Source organism: Falco rusticolus, chromosome 1 (assembly GCF_015220075.1).
Source record: "Falco rusticolus isolate bFalRus1 chromosome 1, bFalRus1.pri, whole genome shotgun sequence".
Classification (NCBI taxonomy): Eukaryota; Metazoa; Chordata; class Aves; order Falconiformes; family Falconidae; genus Falco; species Falco rusticolus.
The window spans coordinates 93,807,507-93,824,896 of record NC_051187.1 but is presented as its reverse complement, the minus strand read 5'-3'; the positions used below and the strand labels follow the sequence as shown (position 1 = coordinate 93,824,896).

The 17,390-nt window shown below is 38.9% G+C and overlaps 1 protein-coding gene across 3 annotated transcripts in view; it reads left to right on the top strand.

The window, feature by feature from the left end:
* KCNIP4 (potassium voltage-gated channel interacting protein 4) overlaps positions 1-17,390 on the top strand; it is a 427,804-nt gene that overhangs the window by 101,467 nt on the left and 308,947 nt on the right. The window contains exon 1 of one of the 3 annotated variants that reach the window (XM_037390369.1): positions 8,178-8,434. The exons of the other annotated variants lie outside the window; for them this stretch is intronic. Coding sequence (XP_037246266.1) covers positions 8,347-8,434 — 88 coding nt within the window. The 5' untranslated portion in view covers positions 8,178-8,346. Of the gene's footprint in view, positions 1-8,177; positions 8,435-17,390 lie in introns of those variants that run through there. 3 annotated transcript variants of the gene reach the window in all.

Here is a 17,390-nt window from a genome sequence, read left to right as displayed (position 1 = left end):
TGTACAGAGCAGCTGGTATGAACTAAGACATTTCTGTGGGACTTAAATAGGAGTAATATTCCTATTCACCCCGTACCATATAAGACCTTAAAAGTTCGCCATCATTCTTCTGGGGTTTAGGAGCTGTTTTCTTCTAGTAATATTTTATCTCCCCACAATGGCAGAAATGAGTAGTGGTATTCCCCTGTATATTTATGTCCCCAAGCATCAGTGCTGATTATATAGTACATGTGTGTGTATATTATATAAAACCTATTGTTCTTTGTACTGATCTCTAGAGATGGCAGAAATGCTCATTAGCAGCCTTGTAGTTAACTTCTTGTTCTAGGCTTCAGAGTTGGAAATTTATTTACAGCCAACTAATAAAATATTCCCTTGCTTCCCTAGACCATACACAGGTTATTATCATTATCACTGACTTGTAACTTTATAATAGCTGAGTTCACAATAAAAAATACTTTGCTTCCTCAGGCTATAGAGTTGGAAAATTATTTGAATTTATGCTTAAGGCCTTTAAGTGATCAGCTCTTAGACTGTTGTCGCCAAAAGACTAAAGCAATTTCATATTCAACTTCTACTGTTTCCTGAGGTCTCAAGCACATGGTCCCAAGTACTTACCCTGCCATGGAATGTTCCCAGCCGGGAAGGAAAAATTCTGCCTTTCTCTAATGCCCGCAGATTGCATGTGAGATTGAATTCCCTGGTTGCTCTGTTCCCCTGCTTTTAACCTCCAAGATTTACTTTGATTTTGCCTCCTTCCACATCTGGTCCTTAGAGACTGATTTAAAGTAGTATAAGAAGGACAAATGGGGGAGGCTTTCCTGAAGCTGTAAGCAGTTGTGGCTGTACTTCTTGGAGACTTGGTGGTATATATGGTCGCACAAGAGTGTGTGGTAGGAGGTAGAAAGACAAATGATGATGATACTGCATAGATATTGAATAAGGTCATCAAAATCTATGTAGTATTTGACTTCAAGACCATAATGCAGGACACATGGTTTCCTTTACAGGGCCAGCAATGCTAAATAGGTGTGCTGCTCTCTGATTTAGATCCTTGATCACTCTTTCCTATCTGAAGTGCACAGTGGGTAGCTTCTTCGGGCTTTATTTGTAGCATGAAACCTAGATGAATTTCCAGTTGACTGGAGATGATCATAAAATGATTATTGGAATGCATTTTTAATTTGCCTGTAATGAAAATAGGTGTGAAGGGTAGAAAAACTGTTACTTAGTTTTGAGAATGTATAAACCTTTTTTACTACCCATGAGCAAAGTTCATCTCAGGTTTATCAGACCATAGATAGGATCAAATAAATTTTAAGTGTATTTAAAATTATTTTCCTATTTGTCAGAGTTAAATTATGCATATTCTGGGAGAGCTGATCACCTGCATTATGTAGGAGGATCTGTGGGACAGTATTACAGTCACAACAGTTCTGAAAAATCTGGAGTAGACAACTGCTTGTGTTCCCCAAAAGGCTTTACTGAAGGGTCGTGCAGGAATGCTGACAGACAATTTTTCTTCCCAATATCTGCAAGACCCTGCTAGGAGGGAAAAGGCAGACACCACAGGCCTAGTAGTGTGGTGTAATTTAACTTGCTTTCAACACTAGTACTTTATATGAAATAATTAACAGAATCAAATTTTGGATGAAGGATGCCTGTTTCAAAATTCCTTCAACCAACATGTAGGATTTGAAGAACTGTTCGGGCTGTAGCGTGTCTTCCATCTTTCTCCTCCCTGATGTAGTAGCCGCAGCATATTCACCCAAATGCATTGCGATTTATGCCAGATTAAGAATGCGAAGACTGAGGGATTTGCGCCTTTAAATCTTAATTTTTAGTTTAATCAGGGCACCAAGCCACATCTCCAGCTTCTACAGCATACACAATTCTTTTGGGCCAGCAAAAAATGCCAGGGGAAAGGAGATGTCTGAAAATGATAGGGAAGCCCTTGATTGAGGACATGAAATGTAAGTTTTGACCATTTGTGGGAAATCCTAGGGGCAAAAAGGTTCTCACAGATGGCTGAATAAATTATTGAAGCTATGAAATCAAACAGTTATATAAATATGTAAATATACATATGTGTGGCTACATATATATGTAGTGAAAGCATACTTCTCAAATATTTTTACTTACTGGCCTAAGCTGTACATATGTATTTATTATGCATACAGAAGTCTCATAGCTGATTTGGTGCAATGACTCGTCCATTGTCTTAAGAACACTGCATACCTAGTATGCATAATAAATGATATTTGCACCCAATTTCCGGTACATTTTTCTTCTTTAACAGGTTATTGTAGCTGTTGGGTTCAAAATGCAAGCTCTTCAATGTTCTTATTGTGTATAGACATGAAATAGAGATGCTTTAGTTATATCAAATGTTGAAAGATCTATGGAACCTATAGATGATTAAGGCTATAGTTTCTGTGGCAGGGAAGTCGATTCCTTCTGATTTTTTTCAATTTAGCTTTTTTTTCTTCCGTTAAATAAGATGTATGCATAATCTAGTACCACTAAAATGAGTTATAATAAGTCTGGATATGCTTTCCACAGAGGAAAGATTTGGAATTAATAAAATTCTTCTCTTGCAGGCAAAACAATAGTTTCTTACAATAGGGTATGTGAAACTAAGGAGTCCAAAGCCACAAAAAAATAATCCCACATACTTGTTGATAGTAGTATGCCTCAATCCTTTTTGATTTATTTGAGAATACTCAGCATAGTTTGTTTTGTATGTATGGTTATAACTTCCAACTTAAAAAACAGGACCTGTATAATAAGGAAGAAGAGGTTTTAGTGTTCTGCAGAAAGATTATTGATGACACTGCCCATGCAGATTTTATAGCTAGCTTTGCATACAGATACTCAATTTATATTGAACATTAAAATATAGTACTCTAGCTTCTGCAGTGAGAATTTTACAGTGCGTGCACAGAACTTAATGTGCAACATGAAAACTGCATTATGCCATTTTATGTTTCAGCAGGTAACTCTCAGTCTTGTTTACTCTCCAGCACAAACGGCAGGCCGGCTGTGGAAGGTCAGGCTGGGAAGTTGCTCGGGTTTGACACTGCAACATTCCGGAGTGATGAATATTTAATTAGACAAGTGAGGACTGTGTGGGAGGTTTAGGCAGCTGTAACTCCTAGCTGACTGTCTGCGGTATCATCTTAGAGTATTGTGTGAAAACGAACCCTTGGGATAAGCTTCAAGGACACTATATAGGTAAAAAAGGCATTCTAACAGCAGCTAGTTACAGGGAGGTTAGAAATAATGGACACAACTGTTTTAAGTGTTTTTGTCACGCTAGTGAAAGTTCTGGTGGGTAAGCCACCATGTTTTATTGAACGCCGTGAGTGCAACAGAAAATGAAGTTTGAACCTATAGGGTCTGGAACTATTATAGCAAAGAAAGTAATTTATTTTATGCAGGTATCAGCTATTAGAATGGAGCACATGTATAATTTGTTGATGTTATGCAAACAGCATGAGGTAGCAGTCATTTCTCTGTAGTCCTATTTTAAGCAAAGCAATAGAGCTGTTTGATTTTGAGGATATTATTCATAGCAAGCTTTTAGGAGAAGTTAAAAACTAAAGACAAAAGCTGGAAGACCGTATTAATTTTCAGTGGCATAGTCCTGAATAAAAATTTCTTAGTATTTTTTTGTTCCACAGTAAGAAACATTACATGCAGTTTGGGTAAGTAGTGGTTGGGCTACTAGAAAGCTCTTTAATGTGCTATGAAGGGTTTAAAAAAATAAAAGAAAAGCCTGTCTTCATAACCAGGGACCTTGGCAGTTCCCTCACTATCTGTCCTGGGCTCCATAGAAGTTACTGTTCCCACACAAGACAGAACAAGATCATGTCCACATCCCATGTAGACATCTATTTTAATATGGAGTGGATGAAGCAGACATGTTTTTTTAATTCCTTGTTGTGGCTATAACATTCAGGACAGAGAGTAATGAGCAATAACCATTTTAAAATAAGTAAATTTAGCTAGCATGTTACTACTAATCAGTTAGGAAGGGAACATATATCTGTATCTCTGCTTCCCCAGCTTACATTCTAGTATAAACCACCTCTGGTTTGTGTTAATGCCCAAGACTAAATTTGGGTCAATGAGGTGCAGGAAAATTTTTGTTACTATTCACTGGCTGTGGCTAAAAGCGGTAGCTGATATTTTCATAGATATAATGAATAATTTGGAATCAGTGCTCTGGTTCCTAGTGACTTCTGTAATGAAGGACTGTAATCCTGCTGCATCCAATTTATGATAATGGTGGCCAACTTTGGACACCTTGGTAGGGAATACTGGCACATCGGGAAGTGAAAGTGCAGAGAAGGCTATTAGAATATATACATTGGGGATTGTGATTTAAGAGGACCCTTACTTTTATGACAGACGAGGAGCAACTGAAAAAGAGATCTGTGATGGTCATCTACTTGTGGCAGCTGTTTATTATGCTGATCGTAAACATCTCACTGTTACCTTGTGTTCACCCATCTGTTTGTTTCTATCCATCTGTTATTTCTTGCCACGTGCTTAGGTTGTAATTATTATCTCTGTTCTTTGAAATAAGGAGGTTAGAAATCCTCTGATAAAAATGTTCATTTGTGGAATCCAGCATTTGCATTAAGAACAAAAGCTCTGACAAGCCTCTGGAGTCAACAGTGAGGAAGCTGTGTACAGGTTGCCAGTGCTCCTGGTTGACTTCCTGCAGTCACCCTTTCCGATGAGGCTGAAGCATTTAACCGAGTTGATTTTGTTATTTCAGTTTGCTTTTAGTCAATAGCACAGGCTAGCTTGGGAGGAAATTTTGCTCTTTGAAGTCAGAAGAATGTTTAAATAAGGTGTGCAAATGAAGGAGATATACAAGGCAAATTGTCTCCAAGCAGCCAGTCAACTTGTGCTCTGTATATGTGACGGCTTCTTTTTCTACTCTTAAACCATTATACTGTGCTTTTTGCTAGTGGAGTCTTTGCATTGTTACTGAATATATGTTGACAGCCAAATTTAATTTCTTCAGTATTTTCAGGTGCTTTTGCTTTCGTTATTAAATATAATCTGTGTTTAGTAACTCTTTCTTTCTCCAAAAGAAACTATAATGCTAGCTAATTCAGCATTATTTGTTATCTTATGCCAGGCCATCACAATATTCTGTTCTGAGACTCTGCATTTTGAGGTTAAGATTTTTTTTGGAAGACAGATTAGACCAGGTTATCTCAGCAACAAATGCAATCTAAAAAACCAGTTTTTTTTTCTTATTTCAAAATATGTTTTCATATTGCTGCTAATTGATTTCTGCTTTGGTTTTGATTTGTTTTGATTTATAGTGAAACACTATTCCTACAGAGGAACAAGAAAAGAAATACTGATTACATACCTGCTAATACTGACCAGCTCTGAGCTACAAGATTAGTGTAGTTTTGTCTTTTGTAGTGTTGAGACTAAAGCTACATCAGTGCATACGCCCCTCTGAATATGGTTGGGGTGCACTTCAGTTGCCAACACATGTGCCTGGGGCGTAGATTAGCGATGCTGAGACCCTCACTGAAGTTCTAAAAATGCATGTGGAATTGCATCTATGGATCAGATAGAACTGAATTGCATAAATTGATGTTTTTGAGCTTTTTCTTCTTGCCATGGCGACAAAGATTTTTCTAAGAATTTTCTTGTTGCTTTGTTTAGAAATCCTCAAATGAACAAAATACTTTGTTATTATCAATTAATATGTCTTATCAATTATATGCCTATAGTGCACTTGGTATGCTCAGGGAAACTTTTCCATTTTGTTTTTAAACTGGATGGCTGTTGTGGACAGTCTTTTTTTTTTTTTTTTTTTTTTTTTTAAAAAAAAAGCATATGTTTCCTTCCCAGACATTTCATGCCTTCTAAGTACTTAAAATAATTTTGTGTTTTATATTATTCTGGGGGCCTGTCAGCTGGACTGGGTAAAACAATTTCAAAACTCAGGAGTCTACAAACAACATTTACTTTTTCCTTCCACTTATTTTTCCTGTCTGAAAAACCCTTTTGCTTTGTGTTGTATGTGTTTTACTCTTCCATTGTACTTAAATAGTGGCTTTTAAACCCTGAATTCTAAGTATCTGATTTCAAAGTCAAGACTTACAGGAATTCATCCAGATCCCTCTGATGTTAATAGGATTTTTTTTTTTTTTCAGGCGGTGCCATCAATTAAAAAAACCCAAACATATATTACCAATATATAGAAATTGATACTCTCCAGCTGTCCTTTATGTTGTTTCACTGTAATACATTTGCTAACAAAACTCCAGTGGTTTCAATACAGTTTTCAGTTCTGATTTTCCTGTTCACATTTCCCTGATCTGGTCTTTTGATTTGGTAAAGAAACTTTGGTCCAAAGTTTAATCAGCCTTTTCTGCTGAGCAGAGAAATACTGGAAGCTAGATTTGGAACCATTTTTATCCAAATACTGCACTGTTTGTTAAAAGCTTTTTAGCGAAACTTGTCAGAAACCTTTCATTAATTCTTTCTTAGGTAGCAATTACAGCTATTACTGTGTTGAAATGTGAAAGGTTTAGGAAACAGTGTCAGTACTGATGCAGCTTTGTTTGGGTGGGGGGGAGCCAACAACCCAATAGAGTGGTGGTGATACATGCTTATGTAAGCCTTTAGAAAACCAATCTTTCAGTTCTTTATTTTGAAGTAACACTGCTAGTGAAATTTATGTAAAGCAATTAAAAATGTCAAAGGATTAAGAAGTTCAAGGACTCTAGATGAGAAGCATTTGCACTGGCCTCTTCAGTCCTCTTCTTTAGAAGAGATGCACACTTCTGTGTTCAGTATCTCTTCACCTCCACCGGCTATTTAAGGCATTTCCTTTTCAGACCAGAGGAGTTTAGAAATTTGTAGGGCACTGTGCGAGCTCTAATGCCTCAGAATTTGATGGGGTTTTGTGTCAAACTCTCCTTGGCAAAGTTGTTCTGAAAAGACACAGAAGATACTGCTTGAGATGAGTGGCTCTGGGAAGTGGTGTGAGCATGGAATTTGCTCAGTCCCTTCTCAGCTAAACACTTCCCTGGGCAAACCCGGGGGATCTGGGCGATTGTTTTGGTTCTTTCCATTAACCATGTAGCCTCACTGTAAGTGTAAGACAGCATTGTTTGTGTTTTGGATAGCAGACACAGAATCTGTGTCATCTAACTGCAACTTTGATAATGCTTTGATGTATTGCGTCTGTAATGTATATATCTCTGCTCAGTGCGTAATATAAAGAAGAGCTTGAAGTTGTGCTTTTGTATTTATCATAATTTTGTAAAGGCATTCACCAAAATGTTTTATGGTCACTGCTGGGATTAAAATTAGATCAGACGGTGATTTTTCTTCCCTTAAGCTTTTCCTTAATTGGTACTTTGTCATCTTTTAACTGCATTAGGCATCACGTATTGCATCACCATCTAACACAATAGAGTTTTCTCCGTTTATAAAGTACAGGGAAGTACTCCAAGGGAAATGAAAACATATTCTTTGGGTTATTTGGTCATGGACAGACTCCAGCAGACCGTTTTTATTAAGGAAGAAACACTTCTCAGGCAAGATGGGGGAAAAAAACTATGACTTTGTAAGGGAATTGTAAGGGATGCTTGAAGCTTCCCAAAGAGAGTTTCTTGGAGACATCCTAGCCACGGCCGTTAGCTGTGCCAGAGCCAGCTCCCCGCCTGTCCCGGGTCAGGGAGCCGGGAGCGCAGGGGGGTCTCGCAGCGCAGCGGCACCGCTCGGGGTCCTGCCGCTTTATTCTGTCCGCGCAGCTGTGCAGCGGCCCGGGGCACCCACGGCCTCCAGCAGGCTGGGGTCCTGCGGCCGGCACGCCCGGTGCGGCCGGGGGGAAGCCCCCCCAGCTCACCGGGCGGCTCCGCTCCCGCAGGCGCGGCAGGGCTGGGCAGCCTGCGCGCTGACCTTGAGCGGCGCGGTGCTGCCGGCCGGGCCGGGGTCTGGCCGCTGGGTGGGCTGGCTGCGGCCCCTGCCTCCGCAACGGGGAAAGCGAGGGGCGCTGCCCCGCCCGCCGCTGCTGCCGCCGCCGCCCGGCGCGGGTGGGTGCCTGCGCGGGGCGGGCAGGCGGCGCGGCCCCGCCCCTCCGGCCCCTCCCGCCGGGCTGCGCGCCCGCGGAGCCGTGCGCGGGCAGCGCCTGCCGCCGGGGCCGGCCGGGCCGGGGCCGGGGCTGCGCGGCGGGGAGCTGCGCGGCTGCGGGGAGCTGCGCGGCTGCGAAGTGCCCCAGAAGTTTGCTGGCAGCATCTGCGCTCTGCACCGGCGAAGTCTGCGGGCTCTGCTGGGAGGAGAACCGAGCCGCCTAAGATGAGTGGCTGTAGGACGCGGTGTAAGCGTGAGATACTGAAATTTGCCCAGTACCTTCTCAGGCTAATCACTGGTTCTCTTCACACAGGTAAATGCCTCTTTCTCTTTGTAAGTCGAGCTGTGCAGCGCGATAAGGAGGAAATTGCCGGAGGTTAATATAGCAATGGCATTGTTTTACGTTGCAGTTCCGTGCATCTCGTAAATAATAATAAAGAAATCTGTAAACTCAGTTGTGGCTGAGCATCATCAAACCAGAGCATCTAGTCTTGTGTTGCAGCGTTCAGAGCGTGTAACATTCTGTGTTTAGACACCGAAATCCAAATGGGAATGTGAGTGTATGTGCCTCTACCTGTCCACCCGTGTACATTGAAGGTAACGGGGAGCATTCACATGATGGTCATAATGGGTCAACCTGATGCTTTTTATTTTCACAATTTCTTGAACTGATGTATGCGGACAAGTGGACCACATTCTTTTTCCTAGAGGTTTGTTTTTACTTATCTTAAAATGTAAATCTACAGCAAACTGTCAATATGATGTTACAGTATCTGACTGAAAACTTCAGATAACACTTGTGCTTTTTGCCCTTAAAGAATTTGAAACACAAATGTCTGTCAGCTTTATTTTCTGTAACCTTGAACAAATTGTACAGTACTAAATAAGATTTCTAAGCTAGACTGAGCAAACAGTGTAATTTTCTTCGTAGCACTTTGGAGAATATACTCTTCTCACAATTCAGCATTTTCTGTGGCTGTTTCCAGCGGCTGACAAATATGATAGCCTATATGATGTCATTCTGTATTTATAAAACGTAATTGTGCTTCTTTCCAGACTTCAAATATATATATATATATATATATATATATATATACCCCCCCCCTTGGAAAAATCATCAAGCAGAGGTGCAAGTCCAGCATCAGCAGAAAATAATCAATTATACTAACATGATTATTGAGAATTAAAAGCCATTCATTTTACTAGAAGTATCAGGAAAGTTTCTGCTTATGGTTTAGGGGGGTTTGTTGTTGTTTTGTTTTGGTTTTTTTTTTTTTTTTCAGTTTAGGCATTGATCAAAAGATTTGAGAGCAAAATCGACTCTTAAGTTGCATGCATCAATAATTATTACTAATCAGATTTGAGGTTGTAATTCTATAAAGATCATGGCATAAATATTGGCAACAAGTACTTTATAGGATGCTGGTAACTTGTGGAAATCTGATATAGCTTTTCAGTAAGTTTTGGTGCCTGGTAACACAGAATTTCCCTGCCCCACCCCCCGCCCAGCCTGAGCCTATTCCTAGTCTGTTGTGGTTTCTGTTTTGTGAATTGTATCAAGATTTCTCTGAAAATGCTAGCTGCTTCTTTCTGTGGATTGCTATGGAAATTAAATAATATATGATGCAAGGGGAAACCTAAGTTAGAAATGAACACCAGCGCTCCTCTTTCGTAGTCATCCAAACTTATTTTCCTGTCTACCAAATGATGCACACTACGTAATTTTTCACTGACATTTGTACTGCAAGCTTTCCAAGCTCACAATTCAAACAGTTTTCAAGAATTGTTGTGGATACTGGTTCTTACGTTAACTACTAAAAGAAGTTCTTAAATTTATAATTTAAAAGCACATTTTCAATGCTAAATTACTGGAAAGCTAAGCAGAGTGCTTGTTCCTTAAAGGCAACAAGCAACGCCGTCCCGTCCGTCCCCCCCCCCCCCCCCCCCTTGAAGAACTCTTTAAATCTGAGACACTTCCTGGCAAAAATTTCCTACAGGCAACAGTATCTTACTACTGTTATTGGGTTAATAGACCTTGTTGTGTTCAACTGATGTAGTAAATAAGGTAAGTATAATGTGATAATAATTGAACCACTGAGAAGTAGAGCTCTGCTGTTCGGTTCTTGCATAGCCCAGTCAGTCTATGCATTAACCTCAACTGTTGAATACCAGTTGCTGTTCCGCTGCAATATCTAATGCATAATTCATTACGTTGATAATTAGTTGATAATTAATGAAGATGAATGAGGGACCCTAGTTGAAAGTGTTAGAAAGTTATACTTTCGTTTTTGTATTGAAGATACTGCTATTTCTATCTTGAGCAATGAAAAAATGTAGGACAGCTCTCAGAAACAAAAAGAAGGTGCTTATTTAGCTTTTTCAAGCAGGCAGTCTGCTCACTGAAGTGGGCCAATTACTTTCAAAATGTAGATGTTTACTAAGGAGCACAAATAGTGAAAATTTAACTTCCTCATTGATATGATTTGGCCCCTGGTTTATTTTTCAGGTGTTCTTTAATGTTTAAATCATACATAAGTTGGAACTACACATTGCTGTACTGAATCTAATACATTCCTCTTTTCTTTAAGGGTGGGCATGTTGAATACATAGTTCATTTGCGTCGGTATAGATTGGTACAAAGTCTGCTGCAGTTGATGTGATCACACTGATTAGAAAACAAGAAGGTGGTGAGCTAGGAGGGAGACTGGGTTTACTGGCTCTAGTCCCAGCTGAGAAGTCACTGTTGATTACTGGTTTTACTGCTTGCGTTTTGTAACAGTTTACACCACTGCAGACCTGTTCTGTGGGGAATCATGGTATTTAAAATAAAAACGATCACATATAACTGTCTGTGATAGTACATAAACATGGACTTGTGCTTAACATTCAACCCAGCTGTAACCAATATTAATGAAACTACCCCCTTCCTTGCAGGTAAATGCTGCATAAATCTTTACAGTGGTTTTTAAGTAGCAAGCTCTGCCTGAATACATCCAGATCTCTACCAGTTTTTTTTACAGTAAGTTACTGTGATTGACAGCAAAATGTAGTGAAATGTTTTAAAGACTGTTTCTTTTCACTACAAAATTTTTTATTCCCCACAATATCTGCTATATATTAAGTTGATGTGTTTCCACAAGTGAAACAGACTCCCTCTAATACTTGAAGACAGTGTTTTTCAAATGTCAAACCAATTCCTGCTTTATTGTCTGCTGCCTCTTGAGGTGTGTTGGAAGTGCCTGGTCTTTGGAACATTGTTTTAAAAAACTTAGTGCTGCCATTGAGAATGTTTCAGTTTTCAGATGCAATGTGAATGTTATAAATAAAAAGATGAAACACTGTGAGATCAAGAAATAGACCACAAAGTATTTTGAAATTGAGAAAACATAGTTTCAGAACAATGGCCTGGAAATTTTTCGTAACTGTCACAACGGATGAGGTATTGGGGGTTAAAGAGATGATAGAAACAAAACTGTCATTGACTTCGGTGGTAAATTTTCAGAAGTATACCCTTTTCAGGCATGTTCATATTAAATGTTGATATGACATATTAAATGTCATACAGAGCCTAGGTTTTCCAGGACAGATTCAAATTCCCAGTTAGTGTATGCATTTGCAAAGAAGGAAGAGGAGAACAATTCTGGCTGTGGAATTGTACTTTCTCTCCAGCAAACAAGTAATCTCACTCTTCTAGGTTTATTTAGGTTAAGCTATGGATTGATTTTTAGATTATTTTATTTAAATGTAGAGATTGATGCCATTGGTGTAAAACAGGGGTCCTCAAACTACGTCCTGCGGGCTGGATACGGCCCCCCAGGGTCCTCAATCTGGCCCCCGGTATTTACAGACCCCGCTGCCTCCCCCCGCCGGGGGTTGGGGGGGGAAACCAAGCAGCCGCAGATGACTGCCTGCCACTGCATCCACCCGCCGGCCCCCTGGTTAAAAAGTTTGAGGACCCCTGGTGTAAAATAACAATGATTAAAGGCTTGAGATTTGTCTTAGTTAAAAAAAAATAAATACATTATCAAACCTATTGTGAATGTGGGATGTAATTTTTGATGGCACTTTGAGAAACCAGATTACTGGGAGGTAATCATCAGTCCTAAATCTTGTCTGTTTGTGCACAGAAATATTTTCTATCTTAGTGCCGAGAGGAAGACATCACCTGAGCATACACCTGAAGGTATGGGAGAAACTAGCACAGAGGCATCCAGGGGCTCACAGCAGCACTGCTGTGACTGTTGTAGTTCATCTGCCTACTTGTGCCTAAACTTCAAGTCTGAGACAACAGAGTGCTTTCTGAGTCTGCCTCTTGGTAATTCCAAGATGAATTACCATTTCTGATTGCAGGTTAATAATGTTCCATTAACTTCTATTGAAAATACATGTAAAATAAAATGCCAAGTAGAATAAATTAAAAGAGAAGACGAATCCAAAATATCAATCCTAAACAACATGAGACAAAAGAGAGATGAAAAGGATATTTCCCTTTTTATGCAAACAGGATCTAAAATAATTTTATTTTAAAAGGTGCTTGTAGCTTAAAGATGTCATGAAAAAGCTAAACTCTTAACGTAGGAAAGCATAGGTTTCATATGTTTTCAAATGCTATTTTTGTTTTGTTTGTGTGCTGAAATATTTCTTCTGATACCAAATCAGTATTTTTCATTAACCTGATTAGTGTGTGTATTTAGTTTTCCTTTTAATGGAAAAGAATTTCACATTTAAAGTCTGCATACTTGTCTGTTGGCCTATGAGGTAGTTTGAACCCTAGGGTTTCAGGTATTTTTCATATACAGAGGTACAGTGTTCTCTTTCTATAGATGTAATCGCATAAGCTATGTGCAAGGGTGAAGTCTTTGTCATGACCTGTTTAGGGAAAGGAGCCTCATTAATTTCAAAGAAACCAATCAAGATTTCACTTGAAGTTCTGCATTGTACTTTATGCTTTTTCAATTTCATGTTTAGCATTGACAGCTTCTGCTGGTGCAGTCTTGATATTAGTGTGCTTCAGAGAGAAATCTCTTTTGTGGAAGGGTGTGGTGGATGCAGAAATGTTAGAGATAGATTCTGAGTAGGTTTCATACTGCTAGTTGACAGAGATGCCCAAGTGTAAAAATCAGTCGTAGCTATATACCTCTCACATGCTGTAGACTTACTGTGAACTTCCAGCAATTTTGTAGAAGATCACTCAGACTTTAAGTAATTAATTCGGAAAGGTATGGTAATAAATCACTGCTGAGCCCTCAGAAATTGTAAATTTTCCCTTCTTTAGAAAAGGGCCTAGGTAGACTGCCTTTGCTTCCCCCGGTTTGCATACCTCTCTGTTTCTTTAAGCAATGTCTGCAACACTTGTTGTGCAAAATGTTTCAAATCCAAATGTTATAATCCTGCATATGGCAGATTGATTGAATATCACAGAAGATCAAAGCAGTAGTGAAAAATTTGTATGGGTAGAAGGATATCTTGAAGAAGGGGATCTAAAGACAATACTGTAATCTTTAAACATATTCCCCTGAATATTTAAGTGTTTTGCTCAAACGTCCCATATATTTAACACGCTAACTCCATCATATAACCTGTTTCAAAAATATGTGTTCCCACCCCCCATCCTTCCAAAAGAGTAGTCTTTGAAGTCTTAAGGTTCTCTGTGGTATTTTAATGGGGAAAGGACAGCGAAAGTTACCATGCTGCATACCCTTTCTTTTGAGAAGATTGTTTGCGTTTTTTTGTCTCACTCCAAATCTGCATCTTAATTATAAAGATACAGTTCAGCTTCTCATACAAATGATGCATTGAAAACAATCTCATAGCCGTCCTTACTTATGTCTCTTTAGAAGTCCTGTGTTCTGTAACGTTCTTGTAAGAGTCCAAGCTACTGACATAAAATTTATAAAGGTAATACCCAATAAAACTTCAGCTGTATGTAGGACACAGCGCTTCACATTATGTTTAAAAGTACTATTAAAGGAACTCTCCTACCTCCTAAAGGAACTACCAAGTTATGCACACAAAATGTTAGGAAATAGCGGCATTAAGACTAAGACTATGTCAGCCTTAGGCGATATAATGCAGTTCTTAACTGTGTGTGTACTTTTCCTTGAGCCATTGTACGCAGTAACTTGGAGTAGAGTATACTTAGAGTAGAAATTTGGATACAAACTGTAATAAATACTATTTTAGAGTACACAGACTCTTTGGTTGTCCAGGTTTTGTTCATTTTATAGGGAGGTTCTATTGTAGACAGATTTTGTGCAGTGATTCTCAAAGACAGTAAAATGGCAGATAAAATTCGATGTAGATTAATGTGAAGGGGTACATTCCGGGAAAAATGAGCGTTATGGCTAAATGGATAGGTGGTAAGCTTACCATTACCCATCATGAATGAAACCCTGGGACTGATAAACCTGTGAAACACTAAAGGGTAAGTGTAAAAAGCCCTGCATGAGTTCAGGGGGACGAGCTGGGCAAGCACTTGGAAAAAAAAATCTGTTGGGAGTCACTAACTAGAAAAACTAGTATATGTGAGAAATCCCCTGAGATGAAAATAGTCTGTGGCTAGGAAAGTGTTCATATTCAATACGCATGTCCTGCTTCCCTGGGCATACACTAACAGCTGCTGCTGAAGACAGGATATTGTGCTAGATGGGTCTGTAGTCTGAACCAATGCAATCATTCTTATGTTTTTGCATCAAAATAAACTTCTCTGCCGTTAGGATAATATCACTGCTTCCAAGGATTGCATAGTATTGCAGTTTGAGTTGTAAGCCCTGCCTGTTCTTACAAAGTGTTCCTGACTGAATCATCTTTTCTGAGCTTTTCTCTCCAGTCACCAGAAGCGTAAAGCAGGTAGCTTGCGTGGACTTACAAACCAAATATTAAGTCAACTGAAACATAATTCAGCTGTAAATCACTCTAGGAAAAAAAATAAGAATCATTGCATGTGCTTTTTTTAGTATCTTGGGTTTGGTAGGTTTCATATATGGAATAGCCTTTGAATAAGATCTAGTACCTTTATAACTATATGCCCCTGCCTCTGCACACACACACCCTGCACAGACACACACACCACACACACACACACACCGCCCCCCTCCCCCCACCCCCTCCAAGTGAAAATAATGCTCTTAATCTGTTGTCGCATAGTATTGGCTATGAATGAGAATATGAATGATTATGTTTGAAGACCTAATGCAATTCCACAAGACTAGCCTTAAAGTCTATTTTCCACGCCCCTCAGGCAATTTTACTGTTTATGTCCTGAAAAGGGATTAGAAACTTGCTGATGGAAGAAAAGATGAGTATGTAATAGCGAAAGCAGGAATAACTAGGGAAGGTGGATTCATTCTATCTGTAGTAGTGTGAACAGATGATCATTCAAATGAAGGTATTGAAACATATAATGAAACCCCTGTATTTTGAGATCTGCTTCATAGTTTTATTTGTGGCTGTTAGGTGAAAGGTGGAAGTTAAGAATAAAAATGAGAAACCCTGACAATCTAATTCACCCAAGTATGACAATAGAGGCATATGCTTTTAAATTACTGCAGTAATAGTACATAATTTAACTTCTAGTTTAATGAATGGCAGTCTCTTCAAAACTGGGATGACCACATGCTCATATTTACAGTCTGCAAGGGCGATCTTGGATGTGATCTTGTATTAACAAAAAATACTTTTCTCATTTAATAGTTCAGTTTTTGAATTTGGTAAGAACACTGAAGATAGATGTCAGCCAATTCAGTACCATGTTTGGATAGTAAAGTGGGCAATCTGGAAAATGGCAGTAATACATTGCCATAGAAATATGTGGGCACTGAACTACGTGCTAACAGCACTTCAGCCTTTGCCTGGTTATTCTGTGTGACTGGCTCTGATACAGCTGAGCAGAAACAACAGAACTAGTAAAACAACGCTGCTTTGTGGCTATGGCGAAAGCCAGCCTTATGCCCTGTTAGGCTGAAGTCACCTGTTTATGTGTGAAAATATAGTGACATCAGCCATCACACACTGCTGTTCTCTTTCCCAATGTGGTATGGTGGCCTTTACTTGCTTTAAGGAGTTTTCAGACTATATGTATTTTAAAAATTTATCATTTACATGTATAATCTAATTCATTTACATTCTACTTGCAGATTTTTTTGTCTCTGCATTTGTTTATACGTTTACTAAATAGTGACACGCTTTGTGTGATACTGAACTCTTCATTTGCCTCTTGCTTCTTCATAATGACAGCCTATCAGGGAAGACAATGTAATTCACTTCAGTATCTCTTTCAATTCCAATATTGAAATACTTATTTTGCAGTAATTAAAAGAACAAACAAACAAACCAACCAACAACTACCTGTAATGGAGCTCCTGAACCTTCCACTGCAACAAGCTGTGTAAGTTAGACCAGTTGGTTCTCTAAACATTAACTAAACTACTAGCTATAGATTCTGTTGAGTGCTAATTTACCTTTTTGTATTTTTAGCTGAAGTCAGTAGTATGGTGCAAGCATGCTTATGCTTTGACATTTATACAAGGATCACTCCACCAAAGTACTGCAAAAAATTTGAAGATGATGTTTTCCAAATATCTTTTCAAAGCTACAGCAGGTACTTTGGGACACCCTGTGTTCCCGTTACTACCCTTCAGTATTAAACTGTAATACGTCATTGCTGCTGCATGTGAAGTTCTACTTTAAATAATATTGATACCATAATTTTACACATGAAATTTTGTCATTAATGTGTCTTCAGAATACATCATCTTAAAATAAGCAGGTACAGTAGTATTGGGGGTGTGTGTGTCAAGTAGGCTCTTTAGTTTCCAAACTGGTTGTAACTTGATTTACCCTCTTGAACTTTTCATAGAGTGCCCATCTAGGCAGTGTAATTAAATTTAAATATAAATTAAAATGTCTGGGGTAGGGAAAAAATTGTGTTTTCATCAGCAAACATACTTCATTAATTTAGGAAATTGATTAAATCTGGAATGAGGTATTAAATTTTGTGTCTCCTTTAGTCTGCTTTTTATTGGCAGATTTCTTCGGTATTTTTTTTAATCCTTTCTATGAGGCATGTGATTAAAATCAAACAGCATTTAGTATTTGTGATGTGCAGGCCTTTCTGTATACAGCCATAGTAAACTTCAGTTAATTTCAGGAAAAATAAGTGGAAGTGGGTCATTTTTATTTGATTTATGGTAGTATTTTTAAAGGTCAGCAGAAGATCGATTCCTTAGTCAATTCTGAAAATAGGAATTAGGCTTGATGTCATTTACTCC